Raw genomic sequence first — 22,833 nt, 5'->3', positions numbered from 1 at the left:
AAACAGTTACAAAACTGCCACAATAATGTGTACAAAAAAAGGAACACCACACAGGGTGATGGCAGTGGCAAATTGACAAATACAGTTATACTGTAATACAAGATATTGGTTAGTATCCACTTCAAGAATACAAAAAGCAGCGCCTTCTCCATATCAAGCGGCTACCAATAATAGCAGACTGAGCAATACCTTCTCTTAGGTAGATATGCAAAACCAACACATTCCCAAACAGATTGTCTTTATCAGACCACAAGAGGAGAGAGAGAGAGGAGAGAGAGAGAGAGAGAGAGAGAGAAAGAAAGAAAGAAAGAAAGAGAGAGAGAGAGAGAGAGAGAGAGAGAGAGAGAGAGAGAGAGAGAGCTGTTCACGTCTTTTCCCTTTGATGTTTAACGAGCTACAGCTGTTGTGCCCAGTGCCCACGTAACACAAAACTTACGATTTTGTCTTTGTCCCTTTCCTTGGAGTCTTCACTTATAATTTGCCCCCGTCAGAGATCAAGGAAAATGAATGAGAAAGTAGTCCAGATCAGCGCCATTTCCTGATTCTCACTTGTAGTGTGTGCATGTCATATTCGAGCTGTCATTGGTTGTCAAGTCAGTGGCAGGTCGGCCCTGGTGGGCTGAACCATGGGCTGTCCGAGTTTAGCCCAAATGGCCCGTAGATGGCCGCAGCTCAAGGGGGACGTGCCAGACACTTGTCAATCACTTATAACGAAGGTGATTGAAGGCTGAGGGGAGTGAGTTTGGGCTCACCAAAACTAGCCCATTGCAATGATTTTCTTGTGACTATAGATGGCGCTGTTGCTGCTCTAATAGGTTCCACCAACATAAAACAACCAATTCTAAGTTTGTTTAATGTAATTTAAGTAGAGAATAAATAATAATAATGTTCTCATTTTATTGGAAATGATAGGGGGGGCTTAGCCCCCCTAGCCCACTGATACCAGCCGTCCCTGTACAGTATTGAAAAAACGGCTGGCAGTGAATGTGTTAAAAAACATACATTGCGTCGCTTTTATTTTGAATGCTAAACATCAAAATTCTTATACAGTATATTCACTAGCGTTCGGGACCGGAACTCTTATATTCGCCGGTACAACAACACTGTGCCGAGGCGGAAGTCCCGGGTGGAAGATTCGCGCTGTACAGGAAGCCAAAAAAAAGGTATGGCTGTCCCAGAGTCTATTTACGTGCCGAAATAGACTCTGGGTTCCCAGATTGCCCCATTCTAAAATCCCCATAGCCTTTTGTCCCTAAGAACCATCATGGCGACGATTTCTGGTTAAGCCTACAAAAATACGTCATCCCTGCGGTACTCTATATCTGGCCAATATTGTATTTTTTTTTTATAATATGTCACCCGGGTATATAATCAGCCACTCAACAGTGGCTGTTTGTAAATAAACATAACCTACAATAAAGCCAACCTACCGGTTTTAAGGGACCCACGCATTTTATTAGTTGGGGTTCCTTTGGAAATGTTTTTTGTCACATTGCAGGTGATTTCTTTTTAGTTTATCAGCCCTTGGCAGAACCAAAAAGTTAATTTAAGACACATATTTTGTGTGTGTGTGTGTGTGTGTGTGTGTGTGTGTGTGTGTGTGTGTGTGTGTGTGTGTGTGCGCGTGCATGTGCTGCAGCAGGGGGAGACCTCACTGTATCTCTATCAGATGGTTTGGCCACACTGGAAGGCATCCACTTGCAGTTGACGTCTGCCAACGTGGTTTGCCCCAACGTCCAGATCTCCGGCATCGATACCAGCAACATCAACAACATCACACTCCAGGTAACACACCTCCCTCCAAGCCTTATTATTATCATCCATGTGTGTCTGTGTCCAAGTGATACAAATGTGTTACCATCACTTTGTCCCGACTTTGTCTATCTCTCTCTCTCTCTCTCTCTCTCTCTCTCTCGCTCTCTCTCTCAACAGTTGTATACTTAAGGCTATTCACCTTATGTAGCCCCGCCCACTTGACCCATTGTGTCACGACGAAACTAGTCTGACTCACCTGGTCAAACCTAGTTTGTCTCACATAGGAGTCAGACTAGGTTTATGAGTCACAGGAAATGTAAACATAATCAGAACTTCCTATTCTGTTTACGCTTCCTGTTGGTCTCTCAAGCCAGACTGTCTCTTCTACATGAGGTGAATACTTAAACTATAAGATGCATTTAGTGGCTTGCATTGATTCAAGAATAATAATTTCTTATCCCATTGACTTGTGTTCGCATTGCTAACAAGTGCTTATAGAAGGCTGGTTCCTTGGAGGCATAAACTGTGATGTGAAAACTTTCTTAATTTCTTATAGCTAATTTACAAAATAGCTAATATGATCCCCTCCACTTTCAGAGGTGGTAAATAATATTTTCATATTGCCTCCCTGCCTGGGCAATTTCAGAGCACAAAGCTGTAGCCTCCACTCCTCCGTTTGATGACTAATATATTGTATTTTTGTCATGCCTACCTACCTTGTTGTGGAAAAGGAGTGGAAGTTTCATTGAGTCATACTCTTGATTTGTGTGTTTGCTCCAAGGATCAACCTTCTGGCTCTCTTTTAATTAACCCCTCCTTTAACCCAGCCTTTTTATTTTATTTTAGAATGGATGTAATATTTAAGCAATACCACACTTGAGATCGTGATGTTATACTCTTATCGTCACGGCTGTGATTCAGTCACAGCCGTGACGATAAGAGTATAACATCACGACCTCAAGTGTGGTATTGCTTTTATACAACAGTTGTACAGCATAAACAAAGCTATACAAAGCCGTACTTTCACCATATGTCACAAAAATAAACAGCAAAAGAATTGCCACAAGGGGATCAGCGAATGGCAATTGTAGAGTGGATATCCTACCTTCCATCAAAACCCATTATGATGAGTAATAACAACAAAAAGGAGGATGCATTAAAGCAGGGATTTTCAAAGTGTTGGAGAGTGAGCCTCCCCTCAGAGAACAGAGCTGCCCCCCCCCAATTATTACTATTATTTGCTATTGTTACTATTATTGCATGTTCCACTCAGGCATAAACATTTGTTACAAAAATGTTGTAAACCTCTTTATCTTTACTTTTTTAAGATTTCAAAACATCTTTATCCTTCTTGTTTCAAATTTCTGTTTTAAACATTTTAAACACCTTTATGAAATAATGTAACCCTGCAGTCCAATAACTAAATTGAAAACGGACTCAACAATAGCCCTGCCTTCAAATAACCTCAATTCAACATAATTGTATATCTATGTTTTACTTAGTCAAATATCTCACCAATTGTGTGTAAATCCTTATGTGCACTCTCAGCAATATCACTGCGCGTTGCTTTTTCATGTCACTGTCGCTGGATTGTATTGTCAGATATTTGGGGATGACATTTAGCTTGGCGGCAGCAGCTTCTCCCATCATTACTGAACACATATCTTTAGCAGCAGGGAGGACTAACGTTTCACCAATGTTGTGGGATTTACCAGCCTATGCGTAACGCCACACGATATGATGCTTCGGTAGCCTTCGTATTTACAGTGCTAAATGTCTCAACTACTTTCTTATGTGACAGCAAATTCTTGTAACTTCCTATGCAAAAACTCCTGTGGCCTGCTTGGTCTCAGTATGATGCTGGAGTTGAGTATGATGGTCTCATACTGTCATTTGCTAGCCTAGCACCTGTTTGCAGAGCACACACTATGGCCTCCTCGGGACCAAACGATGTACCAAATCCAAACGCTAAATAATCAGGGTCATACTTTCTCAGTTTTCTGCTCGCACCATACGCTGTCTCCTCTCTCACTGTAGGTACTGAATATTAACGTTCCAGTGACATTTTGCCCCACGGCTGAAGTTTGCTACCCGAGTTTTCCCCCCCTCTCTTTTCTTCTCTGATTTTTTTACGTCCCGCCTTCCCTGAAGCTCTCTCGTGCCCCCCAGGGGAGGTGCGCCTAACAATTTGAAAACCGCTGCATTAAAGGAATACTTTGTTATTTTGAACCCTGGCCCAAATAACACGTTTTCCATTATGTACAAAGCATAACTTGGCTAGCCACCTGTTCCGCCTGTCCGGCCCTCTCCCACTACTGCAATAGAGAGCCAAAGTGAAGGTTGCTTCCTGCCTTTCTCTGTGTACCAGCATCTGAAAAAATATATAAGGGGTGAACGGAGATAGACATTACTTTTTTGATCCCGTTTGAATTTTGCCACGGGGTACACATATCATGTTTGTCAATGTAAAAGATAATTTTGCAAGTCGAGAAAGTCACAGTTTGTGGTAAAACTGGCATTATAAAACGGCTCTCTCAAATCAAGCAATCTGATTGGTTCACAGCCATTGTATAAATCCAATAACCCACTCCAATAACCCATGGCCATGTGGCCACTCTCTTACTAAAAGCCTTTGGTTACCTAAAAAAAAACAAATGGCGGAGACAGCTGTCAGATCCTTGTGAATCGATCTTCGCTTATAACTTTACTAATACTTCGCAGAAAATTATGTTTTGTACAAGAATAGATGCGGGCTAATGTCTTCTTTGCAAAAAAAAGGCTGTTAACCCCGCATTTAACCCCGTAACGTTAGTTGGTGTGGGGCTTTGCAGAAAGCACTCAGCTTCTCAGCAAGCGCTGAGAATGCAGCGCTGCGCTCGAGCTGCCTGTCGGGCTTTCCAGAAAGCTCTCAGCTTCTCAGCAAGCGCCAGGATTGGCCAATGTCAACTTCAGTCTCCAGAACGATCCAATCAAATCAGCCGCACGTCTATCTTCTTGCTAGAGGTCCCGCCTTACAGTAGTGTTTCAACTGACTCTATCAGAATACCATGCCAGTCGGACTTATAGTATTATTATTATATTTATATTATCATACTTGGAAACCGAGCCTGCGGCCTCGTGGGATAACAACTGATCAGCGGGATATATTTGCCACAACACACTAGCTCTCATGCTATATTGCTTAACTATAAGTTATAAATCAGAAAAACTACGCACAAGCAGTCACATAAGTGACGTCTCTCCCGCCAGTCCACATTGCCGACGGTGTGACATACTGTATATTGTGCGACACGAGATATGTAGTTGATTGACAAAACTAAACCTTACGTTTCAGTTTCAGAACAAACTGTGATTTTCTTGACATGCATAGTTATCTTTTAAATTGACAAAATTGACATGTGTACCCCGTGGCACAATTCAAACGGGATCAAAAAAGTATTGTCTCTCGCCATTCATCCCCATTCATATTTCTTCAGACGCTGGTACCGAGAGAAAGGTAGGAAGTGACGTTCAATTTGCCTCTATATAGAAACCTTGGGGCATATGCGAGTCTTTGAAAACTATGATAAAAATTGTTTTGCAAAACACGACACACACAGTATAATCATAACGGTGCCAGTATGTTCTCTTGGGGAAAAAAAACAAAATTAAATGACACGCAGATTGAGGTATGAAAAAGGCCAATGTATTCACTCCCATCTGTGAGTGTTCTGCAAAACACGCTGTCAGGGTTGAACTGAAGCATGAGAGGTTAGGTGAGTCTACACGAAGAGCAAATAATGGAAATGAAATATATGGAAATTATTGGCATAATATTGGCATTTAGCCTTTGAGATTGTGCGTGTTATGAAACAGATTGCTTCTGGATGAAATTTCTAAAATGAACAATGATTAATAATGCGCTTTTGGCACTAGTAACCTCAATTAGATTTGGAGTACAACATGGAAAAAAATGCATCAAAACACAGCAAACAACCAGCCCCTAGTCTCGATGCCAGACCCATGAGAGTTTTTGCTCTGATACACTACATCACTGCATGCTGCAGAGCTCTCTCTGGGTCTGGGACACTTTCCCTCAGATGGCTGGTTATGGGAGGGAACCGTTCACTTGGCCAGTCATATGCCAGTGATGGCTTCAGTCCTCTCCAATCAGTAACGACTTTGCGATCAGACAACACGGGAGGCGCAGCCCATTTGCTCTCTCATCGGTGCTACGACCTGTCACTCATTCAATTCCAGCCCGCCTTCAAAACCAGCAGTGGCTGTTAACTGGCACAGACTCACTTATGTAGTATGCGGAGCGCAGCGATTCATGAATGAATGAATGAATGAATGAAACCTTTATTTATCCCCGAGGGGAGATTCAGGCATCTAAAAACAGCAACAGCAGCAGGGGTTAAAAAATACAGAGCAGACAGATAAATAGAGATAAATAAAAACAGATAAAAACAATACAATTTAAAAAAATAAGTTAGTCTATGTGCAAAGTCCGTTTTGTAAAGTGCAGGGCCATGTGCAAAAATGCATACGCAAATGAGCGAGTGCAAAAATGCATAAAGTGACTAAAACAGGTCTCACTTCTTGTTATGGAGCCTGATGGCCGCTGGCACGAAGGACTGGCCAAAGTAATAACGTAATATTTGAGTCTGGGGAGAGACTAACCAGCCCCCCACCACCCACTCAGTTGTCCCCCACTTTTCAAATGATTCCTGCAGTGGCAGAAATGTTCAGTTGCTGCCCCCCCAGCCGAAGCCAGCTGCCATTAACCTGACGCTGCCAGATGGATGGCTTTGTTTCACATTGTGTTTCCATCTAGCAGGCTCAGGTTAGACTGAACTTTGTTACACCATAAGGGACATTGCATTAGAGCAGTGGCTTTCAAACCCTTTGTGGCCAAGGCACACGCAAGCCAACATCTCAAGGCACACCTGTATTCCCATGCAAAATAGTCTGTAGATACTTTTTATTTACTTAAGAATATTTACTAAACAAAATAATTCAAGAATTAATTTGAAAGCAGTTAATCAATCCAATTATTTTTAAGCAGAATATCAGAGCAATATTTACATTCTGTTATTAAACCTGTCAGTTTGTTATCTGACCTATTCTCCCTACCTTTCCAAACATCTGTTACTCTGTTACTCTGCCATCTCTGCTGTCTGTCTGACCGACTGACAATAGGCTACTACTTGACACTCTTCATTGAATGCAGTTGTTTCTCATATCATCATCATTCTCTTTCTCTGTTTTCATGGGGGTGGCAGGGGGGAGCTAACAAGAGAGTCCATGTGATGGGAAAACATGAAAGCATTGAAAGTAACAAAAGTGAAAGTAAAATGATTGCTTTATTTTTCTTTTTTTCCCCTTTGAAATCGTTTGAAATGCGCCCTGACAACGCTGTTAAACTGTTTGATGTTGTGTCAAATTGCACCACATTACCTGGAGAAGTTACTGCTTCCCTGTGAAGGTGTGTGTGTGTGTGTGTGCCTCCACTCCACTCGGGAGTCTGCTTCAAGTGCTGAGCGCATGCAGGCTAAACTCTGCTAGAGCACAGGGGTCATAGATTGAAAATGATTTGTGAAGTGTTTTAGGCCCTTTTGCATGTCATTTCAAGGTTTAATCAGTTAGAATAGTGACATAATTTGATATGTTTCATAATAAATCTATAGCTGTCTGAGAGTCCCCTTTTAGTTGATGGTACCACCCCCATGGGTGAGTGGGATGGAAGGATGGGTGAAGTTTTGTAGTCCATAGAAACATTCATGGACTTTCACAGAAACACACCATTGAAGAATTCTCCTAAATAATTCAAGTGAATGGTGACCAACTTTCAAACGTTAGGAGGAAACGCTGAGCGGCTGAACTACTTCACTTCAGCGTTCCTATGGCTCCGATTGGCGGCGGGGCGACTGCAAACAGAAAAAAGCCCTTGAAGGTCTGTAGTTCTTGGGGGAACCTCCCCAGCGGGCAGGTCCTCTCAGCGAGTCCCCAGAACTGTTTGGTCCCAAAGCACCTAATCCCTCAGCTTTAGCCTTAATAAACCATAATACAGTACAGCCACAACAAGACATGCTGTGCTTTCAGTAAGGGGTGAGAATGTCGTTCGCACTCTCCCTTTGTGATATATTGCTGTTGCTCTCTCCACCTACATAAAACCCACAGCTAAATTCAATAAGGCCAGACGTGTTACTTGGGTACACCAAAAAAAGTGACAGTAATTACAACACTTGATCACAAAATAACTGCTGGGATGCATTGAACATTACAGATTGCTATCTAACAGTGACTACATTTGAGGGTGATTTTTTTCCCCTTTTAAGGACCAATAAAGTAAGTCTTCTTGTTTTTGTGAGCGCCTCCCCTTCTTCTCCTGTTGTTCCACCTATATTACAGTCATGCTCTCCATTTCCCGTTTCCTCTTCAACACCCGGTTCCTCTTTCTTCTGACGTTGTACTTCTCTCCTCTAGATCGACCATGCCCTCCTCCAGCAGACTTTCCAACAGGGGGGTCTGCTCTCTCAGGCCCTGAGTGTTGACACTGGCCTCGTCTCCCACTCCGGTAGCCACCTGATGACCGCCGGTGACCCCTCAGTGCCAGCCAACGTAGTCATCCACCCCCTGACCAGCCTGGCCCTGCAGCCCTCCACCATGCCCTCCGCCCAGGTCAGCATGGGCGGCCTGGGGGATCAGGATGCTGCAGGTATGTGTCATGGACCACACGCACTCACTGGTATGAGTTGGGTTTTCCCTGCAAGATTTTTTATGCATAACCCCTTAGTTGAATAAGTAAGGAGACATGTTTAGTCTGTCCACAACAACCTCCCAAAAGTGTTACACGTGCTGTTGCTCCCATGCAATAAAGCACCTGTCATCATGGTTGTAAGGTGCTAGCAAATTGCATTTCTTTGTTTTTGTCTTCAGTCAGCATGAAGCATGACCAACATGACACCAATGAGTAATAACAACATAGCCAATGGAAATTCTTGAGATTTTTTTCTTTTTTTCTTTTTTTCTTTTTTCCTTTTTTTAAAATGTACCTCCCCTCCATTTTGTTCTACATCCTATTCAGCCAAATGTTTTTTGGTTGATTTGTTTTTGTTTTGTCGGCAGGGAAAGATTTCATAGAAACAAGTTAGTCAGTCTAGGTCAAAATGTCTTAACATGCGTATTGACAGGCACATGATTGCAGAGTAAAGATGATTTTTTTTAAATATATATACAGTAATTTTATTTTCTTACAGCTAATACTGTTTTAAGCCATACGACAATTTCAATTTCCATTCCACTGCTGCTCAGTGGTTAGTAAGAAGGGGGTTCAAATCCCACCCACCCCCCGGCCCTTTTTGGGTGAAGTGAAGACCCTAAATTGGCATAGGCATGAATGTGTTTGTTACAAAGCTTTCGCATCAACACCAATTCAATGGCCGCCACCAGGGGCTGACCCAGGGCTTCGGATCCAGCTAGCTCCCAGGAGGTATCCCTGGATGACATTTCGGTGATGACATCATCACTGCGACGATGACATCCATGTGTGACATCATGTGAGATTTGATGTTCTTGCCCGATGATGTCATATTCAAGCATGACATCATCACTGATCAATGAAGTAAGCTCCATGTCAGCGATGTTTGAGCTGCTCCTGATGCCTACAGGCATCAGATACGGAAGAAGATCCAGGAGTACGATCAGGAAAGACAAAACAGGAATAACTGGTGGCGAGGTGCAAAGTGGCAACCAGTCAGCACTACATCAGATGAGCAGGTAATGATAGAGCAGAGGGTTCTAGGACCAGACCATCTGGTTCAAGAGTGGGTAAGAAGGTGGAACCTTGACTACGTTCTGACAGACGTATCTGAGACAATACAAGCTAAACAAACCACTGAGAGAGACCACGAGCTCCAGCGGACCAGAGACCGTGAGCTTCACGAAGAACATCAGCGGACCACCTCTCTAACCAACGAATCGAACAAATGAGGACTTCGGTGGGACTCGATCATCCTCATCCTGCCAGACCTCTACAACAGTGTTTGTGTTTGGGTGTAGTTTGTGTGTAGTATGGTATATGATGTACTGTATGTATATACCGTAATCTAAAATTATGTATACAACGTATGATGTATGGTTTGTATATGATGTAGTTAATTGTGTTGTAGTATAGGGTGTATGTGTAGAACATGTATGTGGACAGTGACCAGTGGTCTCTGTGTGCTGTATGTGTGTATGTATCTTTGTATTTTTGGTTTTGTTCTCTTTGTCATGTGTTTGTGCATGGGACTGCCGCTGTCTTGCAAGACCAATTTCAGTGTAAACTGACAATAAAGTATATCGTATCGTATCGTATCGTATGTATATATAGTATATGTCGTATGTATATGATGGAGTATATATGACGTACTGTATAGGATGCTATTTAAAGCCCTTTGGGACATGCTTGTGATAAAGGGTGATATAAATAAACTAGACTAGACTCCATAGAGAGGCAAAGTGACCGCCTACTTCCTGCTTCAGCACTGTACCACAGATTTTCTTCCATCATTTATTTTCCCATGGACATTTCGTAAAATTCTTATAAAAATAGTTTTACTTCGTCAAACCAAATGGTTCACCTATATTTAGAATCGGGAGAGACCATAGAACATTTCACTCGGACCAAAACTTTAAAAAACAACATTGAAAAAATATTTTCTTTAAATCCGCAATTTTGTTACGTTTTGGTCTGAGTGAAATGTTATGTGGACTCTCCTGTTTCTAAATATAGCTGAACCGTTTGGTTTGAACAAGTAAAACTATTTTTATAAGCATTTGGACTCTTGGTCCACTGTTGCCTCACAAGCAAGAAGGTCCCGGGTTCGAACCCCGGTCTGTCCCAGGTCCTTTCTGTGTGGAGTTTGCATGTTCTCCCCGTGTTCGTGTGGGTTTTCTCCGGGTGCTCCGGTTTCCTCCCACCACCAAAATACATGTTTGTTAGGGTTAATACTCCTCTCAGTGCCCCTGACAGAGGCACTGGCAAAAGAACTGGAGTTGGTCCCCGGGCGCTGCACTGCGGCTGCCCACTGCGGCTGCCCACTGCTCCTAGTTCTACGAAGGTTCCTAGTAGAGGATGGGTCAAATGCAGAGGATGAATTTCCCCATGGGGATAAATAAAGGATAACTAACTTATTTTACGAAATGTCTATGGGAAAATATATAGCGGATGAAAATCTCTGGTACAGTGCTGAAGCAGGAAGTAGGCGGTCACTTTATCTCTCTATTGACATAAGTGTCTTTCTCTGGGTAGAGAAAGACAGAGTAGATGAATAACTGTCTCTAACTGCCATGCTGTGCCTGCCCACACCTCCTGCAGGCTCTCAGGACCTGAGCCATGTGATGGGCGGCTCTGGGCTGGTGGCCGGAGGGGCCGGTGGCCAGGAGATCACACTGACCATCAACAACTCCAGCCTAACCCAGGCTTTAGCCCAGGCCCACGCCCAAGCCTCAGCTGCCGGCTCCGACACCACGGCAGGAAACCCCCACGAAATCACCCTCACCATATCAGGTACGGAGAGCCACTGATAAAACGCAGGTCCATCAGGAAAAACATCCAAACTTGAAAATTTAAATTAAATAAGTAAAATGAAAATTAATAACATACTCAGAAATGGACTCATGTCTCTTAAGCAAGTAAAGCCTAGTTCAGAATAGGCGCTCTTGGCAAGATGTTTTTGGTGCTCGTTGACAACCCCCATCCCCAGATTAGAGGCACATTATGGTGGCTCGGCGCTTGCAAATCGGCGCTCACTTGTTAAGTGTGAACTGTTCAACGAAACAAGCGGGGAACTGCTAAATATCTGCTCATGTCGGGAGAACAGACCATATAGGCAGACGTGGGCCGGGTGATGTGTGCTGTCTGCAGGGTACAAACATACAGTCAATGGTGTAAACAGGCAAGTGGTCTAATGGAGGAAGCCATTCTTACAAACTGGTACAAACTGCTGTCCCACAACCAAAAACACGAATTAAAAATTAAAAAATAAGTAGCTATGCAAATCTTAGATGTTTAATACTCTCACTAGCTATGGACAAAGTGGCAACGTGGCTAAAGGACTCCTGTCTAACCTTGAATGTTGGAAAGACAGTCACCATGTATTTCTCTAACAAACAGAGACATGGTGATTGTCCTGACATTTTTGTAAATGGACAAAAAATAAAAAATGTTGATGAGTTTAAATACTTAGGCATCATTTTGGATCCCACTCTGAGCTTTAAAAAGCATATAAGGAAAATGAGCCAGACACTGAAATATAATCTAGCCAATTTTAGACAAATTAGAAACTCACTCACCACTGTGGCATCCAAGATCTTTTTAAACGCAATGATTTTCTCTCATTTTTCCTACTGTATATTATGTTGGTCTCAGGCAAATAAGACAACCCTAAAGCCACTTGAGTCACTCCACAAACAAGCCCTGAAAATATTTGATAAGAAAGCACGACAATATCACTACTGCCATATAATCTCCCGATATAAAATGTTAACTTTTCAAAATACAATTATGTACTCCAATATCCGTATGGTTTTTAAGATCATATATAATGCTGCTCCCCCACCCCTAAAGACCTTTGTGCAACTCTGCTCTGAGACCAGCAGCAGAACTACAAGGTCGACCTCAAGGGGGGAGTGTAGAGTTCCAAAAAGAGGCTCTGCCTTTGCTCAATCCTGCTTCTCATTTAAAGCTATACAGGACTGGAACAAACTCCCCACTGACCTGAAAGTCTGTACAGATTTTAATACTTTTTCACGTGAAGTTAAGAAATGACCAACAATGCCCACATTAGTCTGCTTTATTACTAATTCGTCTTTTCAGAACTGCATAATGTGATATTTATACCTTGTGTAGTGTATATAAATTGTGATTATGTGTGTATGATTTATAGTGATATGTATAATCTGTATAACGAAGATGTGATGATATCTGTTATGTACCCTGTAATATAATATATTGTATTGTTGTTTGTGCTGGCAACCCTGCCCTGGGACTGCAGATGGAAAATAGCAATTTGCTATAATCTGGTGCTAAACATCTTTTCTCTTTGAGATCAATGTTATTTTTTGCACATGGTCCCTGACAAATAAACTTAATAAAAAAAATAAAAAAAAAATAAGATCATTCTATTATCTATTGAAACCCAAAATAATGTTTGAGATAGCAAGAAACGCAATAACTTAATCAATATTACTTTGAACCAATTGCATAGAATGACTCGTATATTGTCAGAGCGTGTGTTTAGAAAGAATAAAGCTGGTGTGAGACTGTGTTTGTGGACTCGTCGGGGATTCTCCTGGTGGACCAGGATTCTCCTGGTGAAATAGAACTACAACGACATAAAAACTCCAGATTACAAGACCGCAAGTTGTGTAGTGTGAAAAGAGCAGCGACTGATGACTGGCAACCGTCAGGTATTGTGTACGAGCCATAAAGGAAGAAAAACACAATCAAGTCAAATTTCCTTGGAGGATCAATTACACATTGATTGATTTCCTGGCTCAGACACTGCAGGCACAGACTGGAGGATCAATAATACATGTATTGATTTCCTGGCTCAGACACTGCAGGCACAGACTGGAGCATCAATAACACATTTATTGATTTCCTGGCTCAGACACTGCAGGCACAGACTGAAGGATCAATAATACATGTATTGATTTCCTGGCTCAGACACTGCAGGCACAGACTGCAGCATCAATAACACATTGATTTCCTGGCTCAGACACTGCAGGCACAGACTGCAGCATCAATAACACATTGATTTCCTGGCTCAGACACTGCAGGCACAGACTGGCAAACACAAAAACACACCCAGAGATGAGTCACAGCCCTGTCTTTTATCTAAAACCCATTAATCTTCACCAATGCAGATTCAAATCCTCCCTATCGGGAGTTGTCAGTGTTAATCTCATTAGCAAATGAATGACTAAACTGCTCGCTTCATCAATGCTTTTTGCAATTCTGTCAACCAAGCCAATAATGAGTAAATATTCTATCCCCTGATGTATTTGGAATTTTATTTTTTATTGAGGCATTGGCGAAAATATGATGAAGTGAGGAAAGAATCTGCAGCTCAGAGGACCAATGGTTAAGAGTTTTCCATTCACTTTTCCATTCAGTGTGTCAAACATGCTCTTTCAGTGTTTGAAGGTATGCTGACCCAGGTTCCTGGCTATTCAGATCTACAGCACTGAATGTTTTGAGATTAGCTGTAGTATTATTTTGTGTGATGGAAGTATCTACTGTATAAGCATAAGCTTTACATATCTTCTTCTTCTTCTTATTATTATTATAAAAATCATAGGCAATTTGCATCAGTAAATAATTCACAAAATGTAATGTCATGACCAACATCAGACTAAATAAGACAACACTGGCCCCTGCACCAGGTTTGTGCCCTGGGAGGGTCTCACCTGCTTGTCACAAGCCCTGCTTGTGGCTCTGTTCCCAGTGTGGTTTGTCCTGTCTGCTTCATCAGTGGTAATCCAGATCAATCCTTTCTGCTTTGATGCTGTGCTGCTTGGAGCAGTCAGAGGATTGCCACTGAGCACTCTTCAATCTCTCTTTCACTTAGCAGTGCATTATATTGTGTTATGATTCAAATCCTAAAGACTTGGCCCAAAAGCCTTAATTTTTTTGTTTTTCTTTCTATAAACCAGTGCTCAGGAGATCTGCACGAAAAGATTTCTCCAGCCTGAATTATTGAAACTTTCTCCTACCAATGAATTATTTAAACTTTTCCGTAGAAGGGGGCACTGCCGGGCTGGCGCTGAGAAAGGTGCAGAGCGGAAGACTGAATTCAATGCAGGGGTTCTACACTAATCTTCTCAAATCGTTTTGAGCTATTGGCTAAATTTGGCTCTAGTTTACTATCCCTTGAAAGATTGACCAGGAACTCTACTGAAGCAAAAAATAAAAATAAAATCATAATCTTCATCTATTTTTTTTTATCTTAAACCTCTGAAAATACCTCTAACTTAATCTGAAAATACCTCAAAATCATGAAATATACTATACTTTTTCTTGAATTCTGGTTTGATAATCCTTTCTCTCCATCCCTCTACAGGTCAGGATCTGCTCCCCCAGCATAACACCCCCGGTGGTGCAGAGATGAATGGCGGCATCAGGCTGGCTTCACCACTGAGTAGCCAGCCTACCAACGCCACTCTCACTATCACCAACGACCACCTGCTACCTCAGAGCCCCACCAACGCTGGCATGGCAGGTTAGAATAAAATATAACTTTAATTGCCACACGACGATTTGGTATTTGTTTGCGGTAGGTTATTCGGTAGGTTATTATTAGGTAATTATTATATATATATATATATATATATATATATATATATATATATATATATATATATATATATATATATATATATATATTCAGTAAGTTATTTTTCAGTAGGTAATTGTTTTCGGTAGGTTAAGACTGGCATGGCAGGTTAGGCGTGGTATGGCAGGTTAGGCCTGGCATGGCTGTTACACATGTATGCATGTGTACCTGGCATGGCAGGTTAGGCCTGGCATGACAGGTTAGGCCTGGCATGGCAGATTAGGTCTGGAATAGCAGGTTAGGCCTGGCATGGCTGGTACACATGTATGCATGTGTACCTGGCATGGCAGGTTAGGCCTGGCATGGCAGGTTAGGACTGGCATGGCAGGTTAGGACTGGAATGGCTGGTACACTGCATGTGTACGTGGCATGGCAGGTTAGGCCTGGCATGGCTGGTACACATGTATGCATGTGTACCTGGCATGGCAGGTTAGGCCTGGCATGGCAGGTTAGGCCTGGCATGGCTGGTACACTGCATGTGTACGTGGCATGGCAGGTTAGGCCTGGCATGGCTGGTACACATGTATGCATGTGTACGTGGCATGGCAGGGTAGGCCTGGCATGGCTGGTACACATGTATGCATGTGTACCTGGCATGGCAGGTTAGGCCTGGCATGACAGGTTAGGCCTGACATGGCTGGTACACATGTATGCATGTGTACCTGGCATGGCAGGGTAGGCCTGGCATGGCAGGTTAGGCCTGGCATGGCTGGTACACATGTATGCATGTGTACCTGGCATGGCAGGTTAGGCCTGGCATGGCTGGTACACATGTGTACCTGGCATGGCAGGTTAGGCCTGGCATGGCTGGTACACATGTATGCATGTGTACCTGGCATGGCAGGGTAGGCCTGGCATGGCTGGTACACATGTTTGCATGTGTAACTGGCATGGCAGGTTAGGCCTGGCATGGCTGGTTAGGCCTGGCATGGCAGGTTAGGCCTGGCATGGCAGGTACACATGTATGCATGTGTACCTGCATACCTCTTTCCAGTCCCACCTCTTCAATACTCTGCACTTTCAGTCCCACCTCTTCAATACTCCCCTCTTTCAACTTCAAGTGGAAAACATTACTGCAAAACAGATATACTCAGGGCATCACTGCTTTGGTTGATTAGCCTGAGAAGCTACACTACACTACACTGTATACCAATAGAGTTCAAAGTACTGTAAGTTTTGACCAATAGGTTAAATAGATCAACCCAATGGGTTCAATATACTGTAGACCTTTTATTAAAAATTGGATATTGGCCAGTTAGTGTCGTCTACCTCTGATATAATGGAATTTACTCCTTGACCACAGCTAATGAATGTTTTATTATTATTTCATTAGTAGTAATGGTGAGTTTAGTGTGCCATGATGGTCTAAATGCTTATTCAGAGGCGTTTGCACGTTGCCAATATAGAGATTCTGCATGAAGCACTAACCCCTACATTTTTTATTGTAAAGTTATTGAATATCATCACAAAAACAGCAGCTTAAACAAAACAAAAAAGTCTTCAATCGTCTTTAAAAATTCATATTGGACTCACCCTAGTGTAACCCTTCTACTCTTTCTCACCTGTCAGTTACCAGCCTGCCACCGAGCACCACACTATCACACAGTGTGATGTCCCAGAGCCTAGTGATGTCACCGGGAGGCATGGCCAGTGATGGCAGTGTGACACTAACCCTGGCAGATGCTCAGGGCATGCTGGATGGTGTCACTCTAAACCTCAATCCACAGGTATAATACACACTAATGGTACACTAAAGCCCCAAATGCACAATAACGCGCCTCATTTGACACGTGTCAATTTGTGCTCTTATAGCGCACTGCAGGCATCAGATACCAAGTACCTACAGCACAGAACCAGCTATAGTGCACTGCAGGCATCAGATACCAAGTACCTACAGCACAGAACCAGCTATAGTGCACTGCAGGCATCAGATACCAAATACATACAGCACAGAACCAGCTATAGTGCACTGCAGGCATCAGATACCAAATACCTACAGCACAGAACCAGCTATAGTGCACTGCAGGCATCAGATACCAAATACATACAGCACAGAACCAGCTATAGTGCACTGCAGGCATCAGATACCAAATACCTACAGCACAGAACCAGCTATAGTGCACTGCAGGCATCAGATACCAAATACATACAGCACAGAACCAGCTATAGTGCACTGCAGGCATCAGATACCAAGTACCTACAGCACAGAACCAGCTATAGTGCACTGCAGGCATCAGATACCAAATACATACAGCACAGAACCAGCTATAGTGCACTGCAGGCATCAGATACCAAATACATACAGCACAGAACCAGCTATAGTGCACTGCAGGCATCAGATACCAAATACCTACAGCACAGAACCAGCTATAGTGCACTGCAGGCATCAGATACCAAATACCTACAGCACAGAACTGAGCTGTCCATGGTACTCAAAGTGCTTCACTGCTGATAAACAGGCATGTCGTATTGAGGACAGACAAACACCAGCTGGGGGCTCATTTATCAATATGTGCCTAGAATCCCTACTAGAGGTAGACTGATTAATCGGCCCCGATTATTGGCATTTTTAATTAATGGCCATCGGCCGCTGCCTGCGCTCACAAAGCAGATTATTACGGCAGGGTAAAAACAAGTAGCGTGACAATTTATACTTGATGTTCATGATTACTACATGCATAGACATCGGCCCCGGCAAACAGATGCAGGATTAGTCCCGCATTATATATTCAAAATATGCTGGAATTCCTGAAAATATGCGCGATTCCCACAATCTTACGCCGACTTTCAGGCCCACACACTTTTGTAATAATATTGAGAGTTTCGTCTCCCAAACTCTGTTAAAATCTAAAGCATGTTACTGGCTAAGATAACCATCTTATATTAGATGTATTTGTTATATTAGATTCTCAATGTGCATGAATGGATAATGGAATTATAGGCTACTTGTATTTTTACCCAAATGCTCTCATTCATTATTATATTTAAATCATTGTATTTTATCGAATGCCAAAAAATTTAATAAAAAAAAAAAGATAATCTGCATTATATATCGCCCATCGGCCACCCTGCTCTCTAAATATCGGCATCAGCCATTTAAAAGCCCATATCGGTCGACCTCTAATCCCTACTAAAACTATGACTAACTTGTCCAGTAACTGTTTATGTGACCCAATCTGTTTCACAGTCTAGTGTCGTCTTGCAAAGGTATTCCACGCATACGTAAGTAGTGATGTAAAAAATAATAATTAATTACACTGTTATAAAGTAAACAAAGAGAATTTCGGCCAATAATTTAAGTACATTCTGCCCCTTAAGCACATTTTGCGAGACAAGTACCCACACCTGCTGCAGGCAATTAATTACCCTGTTATCAATCACAGTCCAACTGGGACATTCCGCATGTGGATCCGCCCCAATCCAACCATAAATGGTCAATGGAAATTACCACATAATTTATATCTTATATAAAAGGGAGTAAGTGGGTTCTGTCTGGGTGGGCGAGCCTAGGAATTGAGCGCGTGAGATTTCTAGTACCATAAATGAGCCTGATTATCAATTGAACAGGGAAATTGCATGCAGGTGTGCGCACAGTCACTGGATAGATGAGTCATTCTTTTAGTTAATCCTTAGTAAGGATCCTAAGCACAGTTTGATCAATGAAACCCGCTCTCTGCTCATCAGTCACTTTTTTTCCGGCCAACCAATGGAGGGTATGCACACCCACTGGAAGACGCCCCCTCAATCAGGAATGAGTGTCAAATTGAGTGTCAAATTCCTCCCTGAGCAGCAGGTGTCAGTTATCAAGGCTGATTACTGCATTCAAGCTCAGTCTTGCTGTGACTCAGTGGGCGTGACCCCACAGTGACTTCTGCCTCTGTGACATCACGTGCATACCCTCTATTAAAATCGGGGTAGAGAACTTTGTGCGCCACCTGTTGTGCTGTGGTGGGTAGGACTCAACTGGGAATCCTCCTCCTCCATCCTTTGCTGGACCTCACTGACCTTTATCTGCTTATTTGCCTCTTACAGTAGTCTTTGTTGTTGCCTCCGCCACGCTAAGAGCAAGAATTGTCTCTGTTGAAGGTCAATCTAACCTGCAATATAAGCTAAGAACAAGAATTGTCTCTGTTGAAGGTCAATTTAACCTGAAATATAAGCTAAGAACAAGAATTGTCTCTGTTGAAGGTCAATTTAACCTGCAAGCTAAGCTAAGAACAAGAATTGTCTCTGTTGAAGGTCAATTTAACCTGCAATATAAGCTAAGAACAAGAATTGTCTCTGTTGAAGGTCAATTTAACCTGCAATATAAGCTAAGAACAAGAATTGTCTCTGTTGAAGGTCAATTTAACCTGCAATATAAGCTAAGAACAAGAATTGTCTCTGTTGAAGGTCAATTTAACCTGCAATATAAGCTAAGAACAAGAATTGTCTCTGTTGAAGGTCAATTTAACCTGCAATATAAGCTAAGAACAAGAATTGTCTCTGTTGAAGGTCAATTTAACCTGCAATATAAGCTAAGAACAAGAATTGTCTCTGTTAAAGGTCAATTTAACCTGCAATATAAACTAAGAACAAGAATTGTCTCTGTTGAAGGTCAATTTAACCTGCAATATAAGCTAAGAACAAGAATTGTCTCTGTTGAAGGTCAATTTAACCTGCAATATAAGCTAAGAACAAGAATTGTCTCTGTTGAAGGTCAATTTAACCTGAAATATAAGCTAAGAACAAGAATTGTCTCTGTTGAAGGTCAATTTAACCTGCAATATAAGCTAAGAACAAGAATTGTCTCTGTTGAAGGTCAATTTAACCTGCAAGCTAAGCTAAGAACAAGAATTGTCTCTGTTGAAGGTCAATTTAACCTGCAATATAAGCTAAGAACAAGAATTGTCTCTGTTGAAGGTCAATTTAACCTGCAAGCTAAGAACAATTGCCTCTGTTGAAGGTCCATTTGACCTGCAATATAAGCTAAGAACAATAATTTTTAGAATGGACCTAAAAAAAGGACTTTAAATAAAACACTGGAAAGTGTAGAATATGGGACATTTAACACTTTTTTGGTCACTGCATAATTCCATGTGTCATTTCATAGTTTTGATTTGTATTATTTCTACTATTATTCTAAAATGTGGAGACTGGTCAAAATAAAGGTAAAATGCAGTGTGTCCAAACTTTTGACTGGCAGTGTACACAAATCCAACTCAGCATCAAGTACAATTTCAAGTGTGTCTGCCTCTGTAATGACATAACGAAAAAAATTATTTGCAAATGCCAGTGTGTGCTTTCTACTCTTTTCTTTCACAGGGTTTGTCCCCAACCTTACCACAGTGTCTTTTCTCCTTAGGGTCAGGCGTTTCCTGCGGTGCTGAGTGACCCAGGTCTATCAGGGCAGCCAGCCAGTTCGGGCCAACAGGTCATACTGGTCAGCCACCATTCCCAGGGCACCAACGGAGCAGCTGACAACGGCTACACTGTTAGTGTGTGTCTGTGTGTAGTACGCTATTTTAGGATGTTTTTTAGAATGTATTTAGCACATTTTAAGCGAGCTTTTAACCTGCTATGAAATCCTTAGACAGCACTCTTTTGAATGATCGATCCACAGGCTGAAGAATTTGGGTTGTGCTAATGTACAATGTCATCGGACATTGATGTTAGGCTGTGTCAGTGTCGATGTGACTTGATGAAGTGGTGATGTGGAGTTTTCTGTGTGTGTGTACGCATTAGCCAAAGACAACACCATTGAATAAGAGGAACACATGCACGCACACACAGAAACATGGGCGCTCACACACACCACTACCAAGAAGCAGCGAGTGAAGAGCCTTTTCTCCTTTTAACACGTTCACTGCCAACGACGTATTACTCCGTCAAAAAAAATCCAACGGTTGACTGCCAGTGACGTATTACTCCGTCAAAAAAATGAATTTTTTTTTTTTTGACCGTGGGATGTGCATCTAACCCTTTTACATCTCTTATATAAGTATTGGACGTGTACAACGTGTACAACCCATTCCACCGACCCACTAAGTGGCGACAGTGCTTTCCTGACTAGAGGAAGGCAAGCAAAAAGCAGTGTGACGAAGCCATTCTCATGAAAATGGATTGGCGAAAACGCTTTCGTTTTCGCGCTGATTGCTGGCGATGCGGGATTGCAAATTTGCATAATAGATTACGGGTGGAACACACTTTGAAACACGCAGCATAAATATGACCAGAATCGCAAAAGCTTCATCAAAGCTCTCAACCAAAACTCCAAGAAGCGAGCGAGTCCATCCAGACTTCCTCAAAGAGCGGCCCGCAGACAGGCAGCAGCAGCAGCAAAGCAGTGAGACTGGTGACAAGCTTGTGACACGGCCGCTGCAGCCAAGAAGAACGCCCACGGAGGGAGGAGTTGGAAGCAGAGGGGGGTTTCCTGCTGTTATGGAGGAAATTACTGTTCAAAACTATTGTTTAGATGTCTGACGTCTTACTGATGCCAAAAATGAATGGTTAAAGTGACTGTTCTATCGAATTTCACAAAAAGCCGTTTATCTCTGAATAATTTTTCTGACGCTGAAACCATGCTGTATTCAACTGCTAATGCTTACATAACTACTAACTCTACAAACTAACTCTTTTAGACAGAGAAAGCACACATTCTATTAGTTCTTTTGAGATATTGTGTGTTCACAAAATCTTAGCAGAAAAGAATCCTCGGGTCTTGAAAGATGAGCCAGAATCCTCAAAAAAACCCTCTGGCAGAACCTACCTACAGTAAAAAAAAAAACGTCTGGCAGTGAATGTGTTAAAGGAGAATTTCGGTTTTTTTGAACCTGGACCCATCTCCTGGCATTAATTATGATTTGACCACTCACCGAGCGATGTCCGCGGCGTTTCTGGCCGTCCTAGCGTTGTTTTGAGATCAATAGCGTCCAAGTCAGTTGTAAAATGGAGCGATTTGGGGCCAAGTGTGAGCCTGTCTTTCCTGCATCTAAATAGCTATTTTTATTCCCGTTTTCCCCAAATATCGTCATAATGTGATCCCTCAACATCCACCAGAGTTATATTTCGCTCCAGGCCATTTCCTGGAGTCGCACAGGGATCAAATTACCTCAAACGTGATCTCGGTCACCAAGTCTCGTGAAGTCCCGCGATACTTTCCTGCCAACTGGCAGGGCTGGCAGGACGCTTTGCGGTGGTGGTTTTAGCGTAACCTATGTGGGGTTTGGCATAACCTTCGTTATTTCGAATCCCACATAGGTTAGGCCAAACCCCACATAGGTTACGCTAAAACCACCACGCAAAGCGTCCTACCTGTTAGTTGGCCAGTCGGCAGGAAAGTATCGCGGGACTTCACGAGACTTGGTGACCGAGATCACGTTTGAGGTAATTTGATCCCTGTGCGACTCCAGGAAATGGCCTGGGGCGAAATATAACTCTGGTGGATGTTGAGGGATCACATTATGACGATATTTGGGGAAAACGGGAATAAAAATAGCTATTTAGATGCAGGAAAGACAGGCTCACACTTGGCCCCAAATCAGCTCCATTTTACAACTGACTTGGACGCTATTGATCTCAAAACAACGCTAGGACGGCCAGAAACGCCGCGGACATCGCTCGGTGAGTGGTCAAATCATAATTAATGCCAGGAGATGGGTCCAGGTTAAAAAAAAAACGAAATTCTCCTTTAAGTTGTCATGCAGTTAAAGGTTTGAGGCTATTTTGTTGTGTG

At 42.5% G+C, this 22,833-nt stretch overlaps 1 protein-coding gene across 1 annotated transcript in view; it reads left to right on the top strand.

Moving 5' to 3' along the window:
- Nucleotides 1-22,833, top strand: part of znf236 (zinc finger protein 236) — a gene marked incomplete at both ends in the record, with an annotated part of 185,875 nt that overhangs the window by 120,507 nt on the left and 42,535 nt on the right. Inside the window, 6 exons of the mRNA XM_083637612.1 lie at nt 1,643-1,785; nt 8,224-8,455; nt 11,099-11,290; nt 14,847-15,005; nt 16,689-16,846; nt 20,464-20,592. Of these exons, the coding sequence (XP_083493738.1) occupies nt 1,643-1,785; nt 8,224-8,455; nt 11,099-11,290; nt 14,847-15,005; nt 16,689-16,846; nt 20,464-20,592 (1,013 nt within the window). The remainder of the gene's footprint in view (nt 1-1,642; nt 1,786-8,223; nt 8,456-11,098; nt 11,291-14,846; nt 15,006-16,688; nt 16,847-20,463; nt 20,593-22,833) is intronic.

The sequence above is a fragment of the Poromitra crassiceps genome, assembly GCF_964638095.1.
Source record: "Poromitra crassiceps genome assembly, chromosome: 1".
NCBI classification, from domain to species: Eukaryota; Metazoa; Chordata; class Actinopteri; order Beryciformes; family Melamphaidae; genus Poromitra; species Poromitra crassiceps.
Note: the sequence above shows the minus strand (reverse complement) of the source record. Positions and strands in the feature narration are given on the sequence as shown.